The sequence below is a fragment of the Sorex fumeus genome, unplaced genomic scaffold (genome assembly GCF_029834395.1).
Source record: "Sorex fumeus unplaced genomic scaffold, SorFum_2.1 ptg000047l, whole genome shotgun sequence".
Classification (NCBI taxonomy): Eukaryota; Metazoa; Chordata; class Mammalia; order Eulipotyphla; family Soricidae; genus Sorex; species Sorex fumeus.
In genome coordinates this window covers 44002811-44020327 of record NW_026606104.1, presented here as the reverse complement: position 1 = coordinate 44020327, position 17517 = coordinate 44002811, and the positions used below count along the sequence as shown (strand labels likewise).

At 53.7% G+C, this 17517-nt stretch overlaps 1 protein-coding gene across 1 annotated transcript; it reads right to left on the bottom strand.

The window, feature by feature from the left end:
• Positions 1-890: 890 nt before the first annotated feature.
• Positions 891-13926, bottom strand: THEMIS2 (thymocyte selection associated family member 2). The gene is made up of 6 exons (XM_056122581.1): positions 13799-13926; positions 10206-10346; positions 4713-5123; positions 1847-2901; positions 1211-1364; positions 891-974 (listed from the first exon to the last, which is right to left on the bottom strand). The coding sequence occupies exons 1-6, from the start codon at positions 13890-13892 to the stop codon at positions 919-921; spliced, it is 1911 nt and encodes a 636-aa protein (XP_055978556.1). The 5' UTR covers positions 13893-13926; the 3' UTR covers positions 891-918.
• Positions 13927-17517: the final 3591 nt, after the last annotated feature.

Below are 17517 nucleotides of genomic sequence, written 5' to 3'. Positions count from 1 at the left end.
ATAGCACAGCAGGTAGGGCGTTTGCCTTGTACGCGGCCGATCCAGGTTCGATTCCCAGCATCCCATATGGTCCCCTGAGCACCGCCAGAAGTGATTCCTGAGTGCATGAACCAGGAGTAACTCCTGTGCATCGCCGGGTATGACCCCAAAAAACAAAAAACAAAAACAAAACGAAACAAAAAAAAGGACATGAAAAGAAACAGAAGCTGAGCAGTTAGAGAACTGCCTTGGAGTCACATGAGTAGGTGATCTGGGAGCTTCTCAGTGCTGCTAAGCGTCTGTCCTCTCCTGCTTGTCTCCTGAGCTTTAACAGAAGGCTCTGTCACCTCAGAGTAGAGCATTTCATGAGGGGGACAGAGGGTCTGGCACAGACAGAACTTAGTGACACGGCATCTTCCCCCAGGAGCTCAGCTGTCATGTCTATTCTATTATTTCTGAGTGAAAACTGAGTGTCACTGTGGCTCTCGGGGCTGAGGGTTGGCAGAGAGGAAGGAGACAGTTCTAATCTCAGAGCCTGGGAGGGCAAGACTGGAAGGGAAAGAGGGCGAGAGAAGGAAACAAAAACAGTCATCAGTTGGCTGAGCTCAGGGTGGAGTCCCTTCTCCCGGAGGAGCTGTGGAGGCCCGAGTTCTCTCAGGACCCTTTGGAGGGGATGATGGTGTTCGAGGGAGCTAGTCTTCCCCTCTGGCTACCCACACGCGAAGCTGAAGGAGCCAGGTCTGAGGTGCTGGGGTCGCACAAGCAGGAAGTGGATCCTGTGGGGAGCTGGTGCAGCGTTGGCCCCAATTCTCCCCAGTCCTCACAAAACCAGTCTGCTGCCCGGGAGGCTTTATCTAGAACTGCTCCAGGCCTGTGACAGTGAGCCGGTGTCCCGGAGACCTGAGAAGCGGCCGGTAAGAAGCATGGTTCCCCTGGCGCCTAGAGGGTTTTCTGAAATTGCTCGGTGATCTCTTCATAATCGTGTTCGTCTGCGTCTGTCAAAAAGCCAAGGCAAGGGGGTCTCTGTGCTGAGCTCCCTCTGGAAGCCACAGCCGTCCTGGCCAGACAAACACCCTGGGGCCGGGGACAGTGGGACCCCTTACTGTCCACCCCTTATTACCCTGTTCATTCAACTGAGCTCCTGTAAGGACCCCTCCCCATAGCAGTAGGGCACTGCTGAGGGGGCGGCCAGGGAAGCAGGGGTGGATGGGGAGGGCTGGCAGGGACTCACCTCGGTCCAGGATCTTGGGTTTAGTGGACTTGAGGCCCCTCTTGGAGCTGGGAACCTGACTATACAGATTGATTCTGTCCTCAGTGGCCCTGGGCCAGGTGTCCATCTTGGGTTTCGGCAGCAGAGCAAGTGGCTGGGATTGGATGTCTTGAGACTAAGTGGGAGAAGCAGCAGAAGTCAGCAGGGTCCCCGAAATAGACCTTCCCTCTGGTACTGGTCGCTCCCGCCTCTACCCCCTCTCCACTTCCTTTTCAGGGGCAGCCTCCCAGGATACCACACCCAGGCTACAGCACAGATGGGGCCTCAGGGATCAGGGCAAAAGTGCCACCGGCTCTGGCAGGGAGGTTCAGGAGTTTCCCAGGGGCTGGAGTGCGGACTGCGGTGGGTGTGAGTGTTGGGGGGCAGGCGAGATCCTTCCATTCCAGTTGGGTTTACGACTGGGCTGTAAGACCAACAGTTCTCCAGTGTGGGGGAACTGAGGTGGCCCCCAGTATGGGAAACCACAGCATGTTCAGGAAAGGGGCTCATCCGCAACCAGGGAAGGATTTAGGACTTTTAGGGAGCCGGAAGAGTGAAGGTGGAAAAGGACAGAGGGCTGGAACCTGGGCGTGAGCAGGCCCCTGCCTTCAATGATACCTTCACTTCTGTCTCCTTGCTCTGGCTCTTCTGGCTCAGGTCCCGCTTGGGGGGCCTGGGTGGAGGGGCTTGACTCTGTTGAGTGGGCAGCTTCCGCAGGTGATAATAGAAGGTTTCGGTCAGCTCCTCTACGGTGGCCACAAGCACAGACCCTGCTGCCTGGGCGGGCTGCTCCTCGGCCACCACCACGGTCAGGTCCAGCCACCTAGGAGGGATCTCAAAACACACCCCGGGCTCAGAGTCCAGGCTGGCCACCAGGAAGGGCTCCATGATCTTCTCCTCCAGCCGCAGGCCCAGGAAGGAGAGCAGAGGGTCAGCAGGGTGGCTGGCATCCTTGGCCACCACCTTGACTTCACTGGGCAGAGGGAACTGAGCAGTCAGCTCAGCCAGGCTGTAGCGCCGGCTGTCATTCATCTCCTCCACGAAAGGCCCCGGGAAGTAGAGGGGCAGCAGGACCTGCTCGTGCTCAGCCAGCTCTTCCTCCTCTTCCTCCTCTGCCTGGTCGCTCCGTCGCTGACACACCAAAACATCCATGACCCTGTCCTGAGCCCCACAGGCCTCACCAGACTCCAACACCTCCAGCCTGTCGCCCACAGACAGGGACGGGAACTCGGGGTTCTCCAAGTTCTCGTCCTCATAGTCCTTCATGGCCACCACCCGGAGTGGCCGGCCTGGCTGGATGGCGCCCAGGATGTCATAGGCGGTGGGGAACTCCCGGGGCCGCCGCCGCAGCTTGCCCCGGTAGGCCCCGGACAGCAGGAAGTGTCGGGGCAGCTTCCGGCCCTTGGTGGATGCCAGGACCCGCCATGGAGGTGAGGCCGGTCCATAGATGCAGAGCCGCTGGCCTATCTGCAAGGAGGTCAGCCAGGGACTGAGGAAGATGGGGGGCCCCTGAGGAACCTCCAGGATCTCCACGAGCTGGGGGAAGGGGCCTCCCTGGGCCAGGACCTCGCTCAGCAATAGAGGTTTGATGAAGTGGACATGCTGGGAGGAACTTGTGACATCTTCCACGTCGATCTCCAGGGTGGAGGGGATCTTGACCACAGTCCTGCGCACTGTGGAGGGGAGGTTAGTTCAGGGGCACTGGGTCGGGGGTCTCCACTGTCCTCAGCAGAGGAACCTGCCTGTGGGCCCCTTCTGCCAGCACTTCCCCTATTCTCCTTCAACCTTCCCCCCAAGTAACCGTGGAAACTTGTTAGCACTTATGAAAGCAGAACAGTCTAATGAACCCTGTGTCCTGATCACCCACCGTCAGCTGTCATCTTATCGCCCTTTCCTTCTCTTTTCACCACGATTTCTCTAGTCTCCCTCGCTGGATTATTTTGAATCAGAATCATTACTTCTTGCCATCAGTGATTGGTTCAGTGTGTCTTTAAAGGGAGGAAAAACTTAAAAAAATCAAGGGCTGGAGAACCAGTAAAGGGATTCAGGTACATGTCTTAAAGGCAACTGTCCCACAACTGTTCTGTTCTTATAGGCAACTGTTCTCTCTCTCTCTCTCTCTCTCTCTCTCTCTCTCTCTCTCTCTCTCTCGTTGGGGTATGTGGCAGGGATATGCCAGAGCCCTGCACACACTAGTTACATATGTGCTCTACCAGTTGAGTGCTTAAAGTTTAGGATTTTTTTTCGGGGGGGGGGTCATGGGATTTGGGGTCGTACCTGGCAGTGCTCAATGCTTACTCCTGGCTCTGCACTCAGGGAGTACTCCTTAAGGACCACATGGGTTACCGGAGATTGAACCCAGGTTGGCCATGTGCAGGGCAAGCCACCTACCCACTGTACTATCACTCCAGCTCCTGGGCTCTTCAAGTTTAATTGGATATGGAACGAGATTCTACAAGCTGCCTTTTATACCCTTTCTGCATTTACATAGATAAAGGGAGATTGAGGGAAGCACTAAGCAGCCGAGCTTGCTCTCTCCCTCTCTGAGCACTGAGGGGCCCCAGGCAGGAAGACTGCAACCCAAGTTGCTCCTGTCAGCACGCACAGAAGCTACGGCAGGGGCTGCTCGCCCCACTTTACAGATGAGCACACTGAAGTTCAGGGGAGTGGTGATGACTGGCTCAGATAACCTTCTTGGGAGTTTTTTTGGGGGGCTACACCCAAAGGTACCGGGGTGTCAGTTCCTGGTAGTGCAAGGTACTGAAACCTGGGCTCCTGTGGGGTGAAGCTGAAAGGCGAGGGGACGTGGGGTTTCATGGCACTACCCTGATTTTACTTCAGAACAGATGTAGATGCCTCCACAGCCCCTGTGCAGTGACCCCTGGCTCCCCAGACTGCTCTCTTCCGCCATTCCCCACAAGAGTCCAAGGGTCCTTGGTTGAGGACAGCTTCCAGAAAATCAGAAAATCTCCTCCAGGACATGCAGGAACCGGAAAGAGATGCAGGTGCCAAGGCAGCTAAGCGGGGCCACAGGCAGGCTGAGTCCACAGGGGGGACACTTGCATCAATGCATCTGGGAGCTCAAAGTAATTAAACACACACACACACACACACACATACACACACACACACACACACACACACACACACACACACACACACACCTCTGTGGCCAGAGCAATAGTCCATCGGGTAAGGCACTTGCCTTGTACTCAGCCAACCCAGGCTCAAATCCCTGGCACACTCTACATTCCCCGAGTCCCTGAGTGAAGAACCAGGAGTAAACCCCAAGCACCGCTGGGTGTGGCCCAAGAACAAATGAACAAGAAGTGTGGGAGTTCATTCGTTTTCCCCTATCCAACTCCCACTCTTTGGGAAACAGACACATCATCGGATGCATGGGTTAAGCTGCCCGCAGCCCTTGGCAGAAGCGTGTGGGGAGGCTTTCCACGACACAGCTCCCGGGGGGCCCTGTGTCACTCACTCTGCATGATCGCTTGCAACTCGAACTGGGGCAGCAGGACCAGCGAGTTCCAGGGGAGACGGGGGCAGCTGAAGAGACGGTCTCTGGACACTGAGTCGTGCAGGGCTTGCAGCAAGGTCTGCGGGGTCCCGGACATGCACTGCCAGAAAGGCCCCGTCTGGGACAGGGGCAGGTACAGCACCACCTGTTGCGTCCCCATAACCTGCACACAGCGTGCGTAGCCACCTGTGGAGCTTTTGTCCACCGCCTCCAGCATGAGCACCTGGCCCGCAGGCACCGTCCTGGCCTCCACCTTGATGCTGCAGCTTGACATGAAATACACAGGCAGCTTCTTGGAGTTCCGAGTGGTCGCCGTGACCAGCTCCTCCAGGCTTCTGTAGCTCTGGGGGCCAGCAAGGGGGATGAAGGGGCCTGTGGGGGCAACAGCAAAGGGTAACTAAGGTGGTCTGGGCCGTCACACAGAACCCTCAGAACTTCAGGACAGGTGCATGGGGATGCCTGAATGACAGGGTAGGGAGAGGAGCAGTTGGGGCTCTCAGATGGGCAGGGTCACAGAGGGACAGTCACTGGACAGAGAACAGCGCAGAAAGTTCACCAGCATTCTCCTAGACCCCCCCCCCCCCAGGTTCCCACATCCTCCCTCCTGTACCACCTGGAAGTTCTGCCTCCAGATTCCCCCCATCTCTCATCCTCCCAGTCCAGCCCCAAGCTGGACCCCCAGGGTGACAGGCCCATGACCTCTCTGTCCAACTCTGCATGCCGGGCCCCCGTGCTCACCCACCTCCTTCCCCTGCCCTCTGTCCTTCTCCTCATGGGGCTACCCCACACTACCCCACATCCAATACAATTTTACTTCTGGAGCTTTCCTGCCCCAAACATGGAGCACAAATGGAATCAAGAAACCCTTGGGGCTGGAGTGATAGCACAGCAGGTAGGGGGGTAGGGCATTTGCCTTGCACTCGGCCAACCTGGATTCGATTCCCAGCATCCCATATGGTCCCCTTAACACCGCCAGAAGTGATTCCTGAGTGCAAAGCCAGGAGTAATCCCTGTGCATTGCCAGGTGTGACCCAAAAAGCAAATAATAATAATAATAATAATAATAATAAAAATAAATTTTAAAAAAAAGAAACTCTAATGTGAGCCAGAACTGACGCCCCTCTAAGAAAATGCTGTTTGGGCATGTCCAAACATGCACACCACACACACACATGCCTTACAGGTGCAAGACCCTGAGTTTGATCCCCACACCCACATCTCCTCTTCAAACACACACAAAAATAAGAGTAAAAATATTAATTCATGAGGTTGGAGTGATAGTACAGGAGGGAGGGCACTTGTCTTGCATGTGGCCAACCTGGGTTTGATCCCTGGCATCCCATATGATCCCCAGAACCCCTCCAGGAGTGATCCCTGAATGGAGAGCCAGGAGGAAGCTGGCTCTGGGGAGTGGCCCAGAAATAAGCAAAAAATGTCAGCGCTGAGGCCATGTGGACCCCCACAACAACAAAAGTACCTTTCATCCCTGGCATCGTCCCATGCTGAGTGGAATCCAGGCAGCACCGCACTGGGGACCCCTGAGCCACACTGAGTGTAAATTGAGCCGTCACTACTAAGTTTGTGTGAAAAGCACAACCAAGAAAGCCCGGAACCCCTAGGGAGCTACACTCACGCGTGTGAACCCTGTGACTGCAAACACCATAGCCATGGGGAGAACAAAACAGTAAATATATCAATTAAAACGTGCCCCAAAGCCCTGCATGGTAAAAAGGTGAATGCTGAGACAAAGAAACGGGCAGGACTAAATGGACCTGGAGCTGAGCTGCGGCTAGAGGTGATGAGCGAGCTGAAGAGGACTCGGGCGGGGGACACTGCTCCTACAGATGTGCAGACAGTGGGCTGCACAGCAGCACTGTGCCACGGCCGACTCCCCTCGACCACAGCTTTTAGGAGACATGGCAGGGGAATGCTGAGAATGTCTTGGTCCCCTCTCGAATGATCCCAGAAGACACCTGGCGTGTCCCCGGTCGTGGGGTAGGGACAGGTTTTTACATGAATGTACCACAGATAGTGGGGGTGGTGAATGCAGATATCAGCTACACCAGAGTCCTAGCAAATCTTCCGTATATTAAAAATTGTTGTAAAAGAGTGTCAGAGAGATAGAACAGCGGGGAGGGTGCTTGCCTTGCATGTGGCCGACTTGGGTTTGGTTCCTCAGCATCCCCCAAATCCCCTGAGTACCGCCAGGAGTGCTACCTGAGTTCAGTGCCAAGAGTAACACCTAAACATCACCAGGTCTGATCCAAAAACAACAAAAAAAGTGGTTTTTTTTTTCTTTTTTGGGTCACACCCAGCAATGCTCAGGGGTTATTCCTGGCTCTGCACTCAGGAATCAACCCTGGCGGTACTGGAGGACCATATGGGATGTGGAGGAGCTGAACCCAGGTGGACCGTGTGCAAGGCAAATGCCCTACCTGCTGTGCTATCTCTCCAGGCCCCTCCCCGCAAAAAATGTGTTTTAAAAGAAAAAGACAACCCCCCAAATAAGCATCTCTGGTTCTCCAGGCCCCCAGCACTGCCATGTGGACCCCCACAACAACAAGACTACAAATGTGGGGGTGCCATCTGACAAGGGGTTGATATCAAGGATATACAAAGTACTGGTTGAACTCCACAAGAAGAAAACATCCAACCCCATCAAAAACTGGGGTGACAAAATGAACAGAACTTTCTCAAAGAAGAAATCCGAATGGCAAAAAGGCACATGAGAAAATGCTCTACATCACTAATCATCAGGGAGATGCAGATTAAAACCACAATGAGATATCATCTCACACCACAGAGACTGGCCCACATCCAAAAGAACAAAAGCAATGGATGTTGGCACGGATGTGGTGAGAAAGGGACTCTCCTTCACTGTTGGTGGGAATACCGACTAGTTCAGCCCTTTTGGAAAACAGTATGGATGATTCTCACAAAATTAGAAATTAAGCTCCCATTTGACCCAGCAATACCACTCCTGGGGATATATCCTGGAGAGGCAAAAAAGTATAGTCAAAATGACATCTGCACTTCTATGTTTATTGCTGTACTGTCCACAATAGCCAAAAACTGGAAAAAACCCGAGTGCCAGAGAACAGATGACTGGTTAAAGAAACTTTGGTACATCTACACAATGGAGTACTATGCTGCTGTTAGAAAAGATGAAGTCATGAAATTTACATACAAGTGGTACTACATGGAAAGTATCATGCTAAGTGAAATGAGTCAGAAAGAGAGGGACAGACATAGAAAGATTGTATTCATCTGGGGAATATAAAGTAACAAAATAGGAGACTAACATCCAAGAATAGCTGAGATAAGTACCAGGAGGTTCACTCCATGGCTTGAAGGCCAGCCGCACATGCTAGGGGAAAAGGCAGCTCAGGTAGTGAAGGGAACACCAAGTAAAGGGTGTTGGGAGGATCGTCCCAGGATGGGAGATACATGCTGAAAGTAGACTATAGACGAACATGATTCCCACTCAATGCAAACATGCAAACCACAGCACCCAAAAGGAGAGAGAGAACAAAAGGGAATGCCCTGCCAGAGGTGGGATGGGGGGGTGGGGATAGTGGGAGGGCGCCTGGGATCATTGGTGGTGGAGAATGGGCACTGGTGGAGGGATGGGTACTCGACCATTGTATAACTGAAACCCAAGCACAAAAGCTTGTAAGTTCACAACTGTACCTCATAGTGTTTCACTAATAAAAATAAAAATGTGGGAGTGTGTAATTGGATATAGAAGTTGAAAAAAACTTTACAATAAATGTTTTTGTGATTTATTATTAGTAAATGTATCGCTATAATCATTATATCTACCTATATCCCAGGGTCACATAAAATTTCCTTGGGTAAGTAAGATGTGAGTAGAGAAAGTTCTAGGAACTCTGGCTCCTTCATGAGCTCATCCCTGGGGTCCACCTCAGCCAAGTGTATTCAGGCAACTTTGCTATCTGCTTCCCCTGATGCCACACCACAGGTGTGTCTAAGTGTCACAAAAATGGGGTGCATCCCTGGAGAGCACCCAAACTACAAAAGATGTGTGAGCCATGAGCAGGAAGAGCCCTGTGAACACTGGATGAGCACCACAGTGAGGATACAGAGCACCACAGTGATCCCATGGAGCAGCAGAGTGACACCATAGAGCACCAGAATGACACCACAGAGCACCAGAGTGACCACACAGAGCACCACAGTGACCCCATGAAGCACCACAGTGTTTTCACAGAGCACCAGAGTTACACTACAAAACACCAGAGTGACCACAGAGTGATCCCATGAAGCATCAGAGCGACTTCACAGAACACCAGAGTGACTACAAAAGAGTGACCACACAGAGCCAAAGTGACACTGCAGAGCACCAGAATGACCCCATGGAGCACCAGAATGAGCCGACATAGTGCCACAGTGACCCCACGAGTATCAGAGCCTGAGAGTGAGCCTCAAGAAGGGTGAACATGGAGCCAGAGACAGTACAGCAGGTAGGTCACTTGCCTTGCATACAACTCACTTTGGTTCTATCCCTGACACACCATATGGTCCCCTAAGCACCACCAGGAATGATCCTTGAGTACAGTCAGGAGTAACCTCTGAGCATTGCCAGGTGGGAACCAAAACAAATAATAAAAAAGAAATAATATGACACATCACTTACATACCTAAAATCCTACTGGCCCCCTCAATACCGTCAAAATAAAGCGGCCACGTGCCCAGCCATCTCTATAGACTAGCCCTCACGTACCATCCAGGAGACCAAACAAGAGAGGCTCTCGGCTATACCTGCTCACACCAGGGTTTCCAGTCTAGCAACTCCTTGAGCCCCCACATGAACCCCGAGTCTTCTTGACGGAGGAGATCAAGGTACAGAGCAGATACAGGACCCAAGGCCATAGCTGGCAGATGCCAGAGCTAGGATGCCCATTGGGGCTGCTTGCCTCAGAATCAAGGCCCACAGCCCACCAGGCTGCATCACTGAGCCATGTGGGATTTCTGGAGCCCCCAGCTCTGCAACTGCTTCTCTCTCCGCCACTCAGGGCCACCTCCTACCCTGTCTGCTCTGTCCTTGACATCGGCTGCTCAGGCTCCATCTAATCATGTGCCCGCTGTACTGACACCCTCTGCGTCTGTCATCCAGTGACAAGGCTGCCCCTCGACCAGCTGCACCCCACAGCCCCACCCCAGGCAACACAGGGCCAGTGCACAGCCGGGCTCAGCAGGCAACAGGTGAGTGAACACACAGGCAGTGAATGGAGACACAGCACAGGAGGAGGTGGTCAGAGGTAGACAGGGAGGGGCGCAGCTCACAGGCCAGGACATCTGGCTGCGTGAGGGACATGAGGGCTGCGTGTGCGGTCCCCAAAGTGATGGGGTGCATATTGCTGCCGGGGTGGGCAGGCCAGCAGGGCCCAGGAAGGGGTCAGGGTTCTTATGAGTTGGGGCTGGAGGACTTACCCTGGAAGTTGAGGGCGAGCTCCATGGTCTGGCCGGTTTCGGGGTTCCTACAGATCACTTTCTCCAGGTGAACCTGGATGACCTTGATCAGGTCCCCCGTGGACAGGCAGCACTCGTTCCCAGAGATCTCATAGATGGAGCCTGCAGAGACACACACTCAGTCTCCCTGTTCTGCCAGGGCTCTGCCCCCCAAAAAGTTCTGCTCGGCCACATCTTGGCATAGGCCGCCGCTCTGCTACCTGCCCCGAGCGTGGACTCAGCAGGGTCCAGGCAGCCTAAACCCCTGCTGCGCTTCCTTCCGAGCTGGTTCCCCGTGGGCTTCGAAGCCCATAGGGCAGGGCACAGCACCTGAGCGAGCGAGACTGGAGCCACGCCCATCTCAGAACAAGATGGGATCCACATGTCCCCATGCCTTTAGGATGCTGGCCTGGAGAGGGGCAGCGATGCCTCCCGGGCCACAGGGCATTTTCCCCCCTTCCCCCCTCCCCCCAACCCACTTCTTCAGAGGAGACCCCATGGGCAGCATCTGGGGCACACGGCAGCCCCACTGCTGCTCTGGTGTAACACACCTGAAGCGTGTCTGGAATACAGAGTGTGCCAGCGAAGCTCTCTCTCACAGGGAGGGCCAGGACCCAGGATCCCTAACTTGCTGAGGGGGGATCAGAAAGTGCAGGTGGGAGGGTACCTTGAAGTCATCCGGCACTGCACCCACCCAGGGCAGCTGCAGCAGGACCCTGTACAATAGCTCTGAGAAACTGGTCAAAACCAGACCAAACCAAACCTCACTTTCTGCAGTGCTTGCCTTGGACACAGCAGACCCGGGTTCAATCCCAGAACTCCATATAATCCCCTGAGCTCACTGGAAGTGAACCCTGAGTCCAGAGCCAGGAGTAAGCCCTGGGAGTGGCCCAAAATCAAAACAATTCCATCCCTCGCCCCCAGGAGAGTGCAGGAAGGACCACAGGCTCATTCTGTGTGCAGCTTGGCTATGGATGTAAACACACCTCTCCACTCTTGCCCCCACTGTGTCTTGGGCCCAGAGCATTCCCTTTCCGGAACTGAAACACCCACGCTCAAGAGGCTGAGGGTGTGGCCCATGGTGACCAGATCATCTGAGGCAACTCGGTAGAGGAACTCGGGACTCAGGGTCTGCAGGCAGTGTGCTGGGAGCCCCAAGCCTACAGCCCAGCCCCACCTCTGGCTTCCCGCACTCCCCCCTCTGGCACAGTGGCAAGGAGGGAGCAGAGCAGAGCAGGGAGGACCTGGAGGAGAGAGCCCCCAGGTGCCTGCAGGAAGCCTCCTGATCTAGAGTTGGGATTTGAATCCAGATCCCTGCTAGACCCACTCTGGGGTGGTCCAGGACCTCCACTGGACCCTAGTGGGTGACAGAGCAAAGGGGATGGGGGGGTGGCAGAGGCGGCCCTCCACACCTCTACCTCTCTCTTCTCCTTTTTTTTGGGGGGGTCACACCCGGCAATGCTCAGGGGTTACTCCTGGCTCATGCACTCAGGAATTGCTCCTGGCAGTGCTCGGGTGACCATATGGGATGCTGGGAATACGAACCTGTGTCGGCCATGTTGGCTGTGTGCAAGGCAAACACCCTACCCGCTGTGCTATCGCTCCAGCCCCTACCTCTCTCTTCTCCTTGACTGACTTCAAAAGGAGGGGGCACATCAGGGTGCTCAGGGGTCATTTCCAGTAGTGCTCGGAGACCACATGGTGCTGAGGAGGTAACCAGGCTCCCAACCTGCCAAGGCTGGGTCCAGTCCTTTGAGTTTCTCTTGTCCCCACCTCCACCTCCTGTGCTGAGAAGCCCGGCTGGCCTTTCCACCCACTCTTTTTTTTTTCTTTTAGTTTTTATTAGCGAAACACCATGAGGTACAGGTGTAGACTTACAAACTTTTGTGCTTGGGTTTCAGTTATACCATGATCGAGTACCCATCCCTCCACCAGTGCCCATTCTCCACCACCAATGATCCCAGTATCCCTCCCACCCCCCATCCCCCCGTCCCACCCTGCCTCTGTGGCAGGGCATTCCCTTTTGTTCTCTCTCTCCTTTCGGGCGCTGTGGTTTGTAAAAGAGGCATCGAGTGGCAATCATGTTCGGTCTATAGTCTACTTTCAGCATGCTTCTCCCATCCTGGGAGGATCCTCCCAACACCCTTTATTTGGTGCTCCCTCCTCTATCTGAGCTGCCTTTTCCCTTAGCATGTGTGGCTGGCCTCCAAGCCATGGAGCAAACCTCCTGGTACTTATCTCGGCTATTCTTGTCCACCCACTCTTGGCTGCAGACTGGGCCCCTCCTGTCTTCCCATGGCTGGAACTAGGGTGACTGAAGCCGGGTGCGCATGAGTACCTAGTTATATGGAGCAAGGAGCTGGGAAGCCTGATTGGAGGAAGAGATATTTAAAATAGCACAGCAGGTAAGGCATTTGCCTTGCACGCGGCCGCCTCAGCTGACCCAGGTTCGATTCCTCCGCCCCTCTGGGAGAGCCTGGCAAGCTACCGAGAGTATCTCACCCACACGGCAAAGCCTGGCAAGCTACCTGTGATGTATTCGATATACCAAACACAGTAACAAGAAGTCTCATGAAGGAGACATTACTGGACCCGCTCGAGCAAATCAATGAACAACGGGAGGACAGGGACAGTGACTAAATAAAACAACCAGAAGCTGATTAGGTCAAGTACTGCCATAGTCCAGCCAGGAGAGGGCGTTTGCCTTGCAACACCCAGGTTCCCTCCCAGGCATCCCATATAGTCCCCTAAACACCTCCTGGAGTAGTTACTGAGTGCAGAGCCAGGAGTAACCCCTGAGCATTTCTGGGTGTGACCCCAAAAAGCAAAACAAAAGAAAACAAACAAACAAACAAACAAAAACCCTGCCAAGAGCAAAGGGAGAATGGTGGGAGAAGGGGACGAGGTGAGCGTCCCAGGGCAGGGTTGAGCGGGTGCTCACTACACAGAGGTTATGATGATCGCCGACCTTCACAGGGCCCCTCTGTAGCCCCTGAGCATCACTGGGGTGTGGCCTTACGGTCCCCCGCCCCAGTATAGCCCGGCTGTAGGTGTGCAGGTTGGTAAACCCCAAAGTCCATGAGAAGTACTTGGGAACCTCCCCGATCCGCCCGCAAAAAACAAGGGGCAGGGATATGGCTCAAATGGCAGAGCACAAGCCTTGTGCTCCCATCCGAGCACCTTATTTTAAAAAAAGAAATAATCAAACCATCGCGGAGCTTCTCGCGTCCCATACCCCCCTTAGAGCGGTTCCGTCAATGCACGCAGCGGTTTCACCCCATCTCTCATCTTCCACCCCGGCGGGCTCAGTTCTACCCACCCTCCACGCTGTGCTCCAGAATTTCTCAGCACCATCTTGCGGGGCAATCAGCGACACGACCCGCCCCTCGCCCCCTCCCCAACACACACATGCACACACACACACACACAGCCCCGTTACGCACACACGCGCGCGCGCGCGCACACACACACACAGCCCCATTACACACACACGCGCGCGCGCGCGCGCACACACACACACACACACACACACACACACACACAACCCCGTTCCACCAAAAACAAAAGTCACTCACTTTGGAAGTAAACCCCGGAGCAGACCCGCAACACCCGTGGGAGGGAGGCGGGATCCAGGGTGCTCACAAAGTCCTGCAGCGAAGAGGGCTCCATGGCTGGGGTCCGGGCGGTTCGCGGGGCGCCCTGAGACTGCTTCGCTACCCTCACGCGCGCCCCGCCCCGCCCACCCACCCAAGGCCAGCCCAAAGCCCCGCCCACCCCGCCCGAGGCCCGCCCACCCCGCTCCTCGGTCCTGCCGGTCCCCGGACCCAGGCCCAGACCCACGTGCTGTGTGAGGTTGCCCACCGACCCGATGTGCTCAGTAGTCTGTGATGACCCGGGTGGAGAGGATAGGATGAGCAATGTGATGGATGAGCCCCAGAGCATTTCTCTCCCCTCACCCCATACAGTCCTTGAAGTTCTGGGGTTCCTGGGAGAGACACACGTTGAGCTTGGGGCCTGCAGAAGAGGTCCAGGGATCCTGCACCCCGTTCTGGCTGCGCCATGGCCTCTTCTCAACGCCTTCCAGAGGGCAGTGCCCAGCGGACAATTTTAATTCAAAAGTCTCGTTTGAGCTCAAGAGGATCCTGCGTAAGTGCAAGGTCCGGCCCCCATGGCTGGAGCGGCTCCATTTCCAAGTCTCGGGAGTCAGGTCTCAGGGGGATGGCCTCTGCTCCTCGTATTTCTTCATAAATTTAGGCAAATCTCTGATTTTTAAAATCGTGGTTTCCTGACCTGTAATAGGGGTAAGAATCTTACCTTGTGAGCATTAAATGACATGATGTAGGTATTATGTAAGATGCTTGTTTCATTTTATTTTGGTATATAAATCTTCTAATTACAAATAATGAAATTTTAATATGGGAGGAATGAACGCTGATTAAAGGTCTCTAACAAATGAAAAGACATTATTTCCTCCCAACCCCACTTTTTGCTGTGTTTCTTTCTTTTTGACAGCCAGTGCTTAGGGCTAAATCCCAACTCTGCTCAGAGATCACTCCTGGTGGTGCTCAGGGGACCATATGAGGTGCTGGGGATCAAACCTGAATCAACTGAATGCAAAGCAAACACCTGACTCCTGTACTACCTCTCCAGCCAACAGCTGCAACCGTAAGCTGCAAAAATACCTAGTAGTGTGGCTGGAGCAATAGTATAGTTGGAAGGGCACTTGCGTTGTATGCAGCCCACCCCGGTTTATTCCTGGCACCCCTTGTGGTCTCCTGAGTCGCTGAGCACAGAGCCCTAAGTAAGCCCTAAGCACTGCCGCTGTGGCACCTCAAAACAAAACAAAACAAAATTAGTAGTAGAGTTTGGGGCTAGACAGAGCACTCGATGGGCTGAGCACATGCTTTGCACAACAGGAGACCCATGTTTGATACCCAACATTGCATGATTAAAAAGCAGAAGAGTTTATGGGGCTAGATAGATAGTACAGTGAGTCAGGGTTAACCTTGCATGCAGCTAACCCAGATTTGATCTCAGAACCACATATGGTAGCCTGAAACCAGATAGGAGTGATCCCTGAGGGCAGAACTAAGAGTAAACCCTGAGCACTGCCACTGTGACCCCAAATAAAATTATTATTATTATTATTATTATTATTATTATTTGCTTTTTGGGTCACACCCAGCGATGTACAGGGGTTACTCCTGGCTCAGCACTCAGGAATTACTCCTGGCGGTGCTCGGGGGACCATACGGGATGCTGGGAATTGAACCTGGGTCACCCGCATGCAAAGCAAACGCCCTGCCTGCTGTGCTATTGCTCCAGCCCCAATACAAATATATATATATTTTGCTTTGCTTTTTGGGTAACATCCGGCGATGCTCAGGGGTTACTCCTGGCTTTACACTCAGGAATCACTCTTGGTGGTGCTTGGGGGACCATATGGGATGCTGGGAATCGAACCCGGGTCGGCTGCGTGCAAGGCAAACGCCCTAGCCGCTGTGTTATTGCTCCAGCCCCGATACAAATATATATTTTTTGATACAAATATTTTTAAAAAGGAATTTTCCCAGATCTCCCTCAAATAGTTTCAAATCATCTTAATTAGTCTTTTCACCTGTCAGAACTAAGAACTCAACATACGTCTTTTTTTTTTATAGGAGTACTGCTATTTATTCAGCCACTGATTAGCTGATTGAATTGTGCACGAACTCCACCTTACTTTTTTTCCCCCATTTTTTATAATTTTATTTACTGAATCACCATGAGAGCAGTTACAAAGCTTTTGGGTCTAAGTCTCAGTCATACAATGAAACACCTGTACCTTCACCAGTGCCCATTCTCCACCACCAAAAATCTCAGTATACCCCCATCCCACACCCTCCCCCTGCCTGTGGGGCAGATGATTTCCACATTACTCTCTCTCTACTTTGATCACATTCACTATTTCAACACCAGACCCACCATTATTTGAGATTTTACCCCAACACTCAGATCTGCTGAAAAGGCAACAATAGACAATTTGTGTTCTATTGCTGGTTATGAATAACATATGATGTCGTGTGGCTGCAGTAGGGCCATGTGGTTTTGGAATTCTGAAATTTTAACACTTAAATCTGGAGGGATTTCTGCCAAAAGCCACTGGGTTTCGAGATCTGCTCCTGAGTCTCTGGGATCATGGCCGTTGAGCAGCTTGATGAGGAGCCAGAGAGGCTGTTCGTGGGCGATGACTTGGGGTCTCGTTGGGGTGGGGAGGACAGGCCCGGCTCCACCCCCCCCCCATCCCGTGAGGCCCAACAAGTTTCGTCACTGCGGGCCCAAGCCTGACTGTCCAATGGCCTCTGGAGGATGACAGCCACCAAGTCGCCAAGAGGGAGCAGGCGGAGGGACAACACCCTTTCCTCCCTGGGGTGGCCCGGCGACAGTAACGTACTGTGGAGTCTGGATGCATTTCTGCCAAAAGCCACTGGGTTTTGAGATTTGTTTCTGAGTCTCTGGGATCACGGCCGTTAAGCAGCTTGATGAGGAGACAGAGAGGCTATTCGTGGGCGATGACTTGGGGTCTCGTTGGGGTGGGGAGGACAAGCCCGGCTCCACCCTCATCCCGTGAGGCCTTGTGTGTCTCGTCACTGGGGGCCCAAATGTGACTATCCAGTGGCCTCAGACGGATGGCGGCCACTGGGCCACCAGGGGGAACAGGCCAAGGCACGAAACCTATTCCCACCTAGGTTGGCCCAGCACCGGTAGCCTACTGCAGAGACCAGACGCATTTCTACCTAAAGCCACTGGGTTCTGAGATTCGTTTCTGAGTCTCTGGGATCATGGCCATTAAGCAGTTCAATCAGGAACCAAAGAGGCCTTGCCTCCAATTATATAGCTGAGCTGGAGGTGGTTTGTGGGTGTGTTTCCCACATACCTAAATTTTGGGCATTTACTTTCTTGGTGGGCTGGAGCAATAGCACAGCGGTAGGGCGTTCGCCTTATAAGCGGCCAACATGGCCGACCCGAGTTCGATTCCTCCGCCCCTCTCGGAGAGCCCGGCAAGCTACCGAGAGTATTCGATATGCCAGACACAGTAACAACAAAGTCTCCAATGGAGACGTTACTGGGCCCGCTCGAGCAAATCGACGATCAACGGGAGGGCCTTTACCTTTTACCTTTTACTTTCTTGGTAAACTTTGCCCCAAGTTTTTGGGGTCTGGCCAAAGGCACAGCAGCAATTTTGGGGTATCTGTAAGTCTGGAGGTGCCATGAGGCTGCTGATGCACTCGCCTCACAGGTACAGATTGACCTG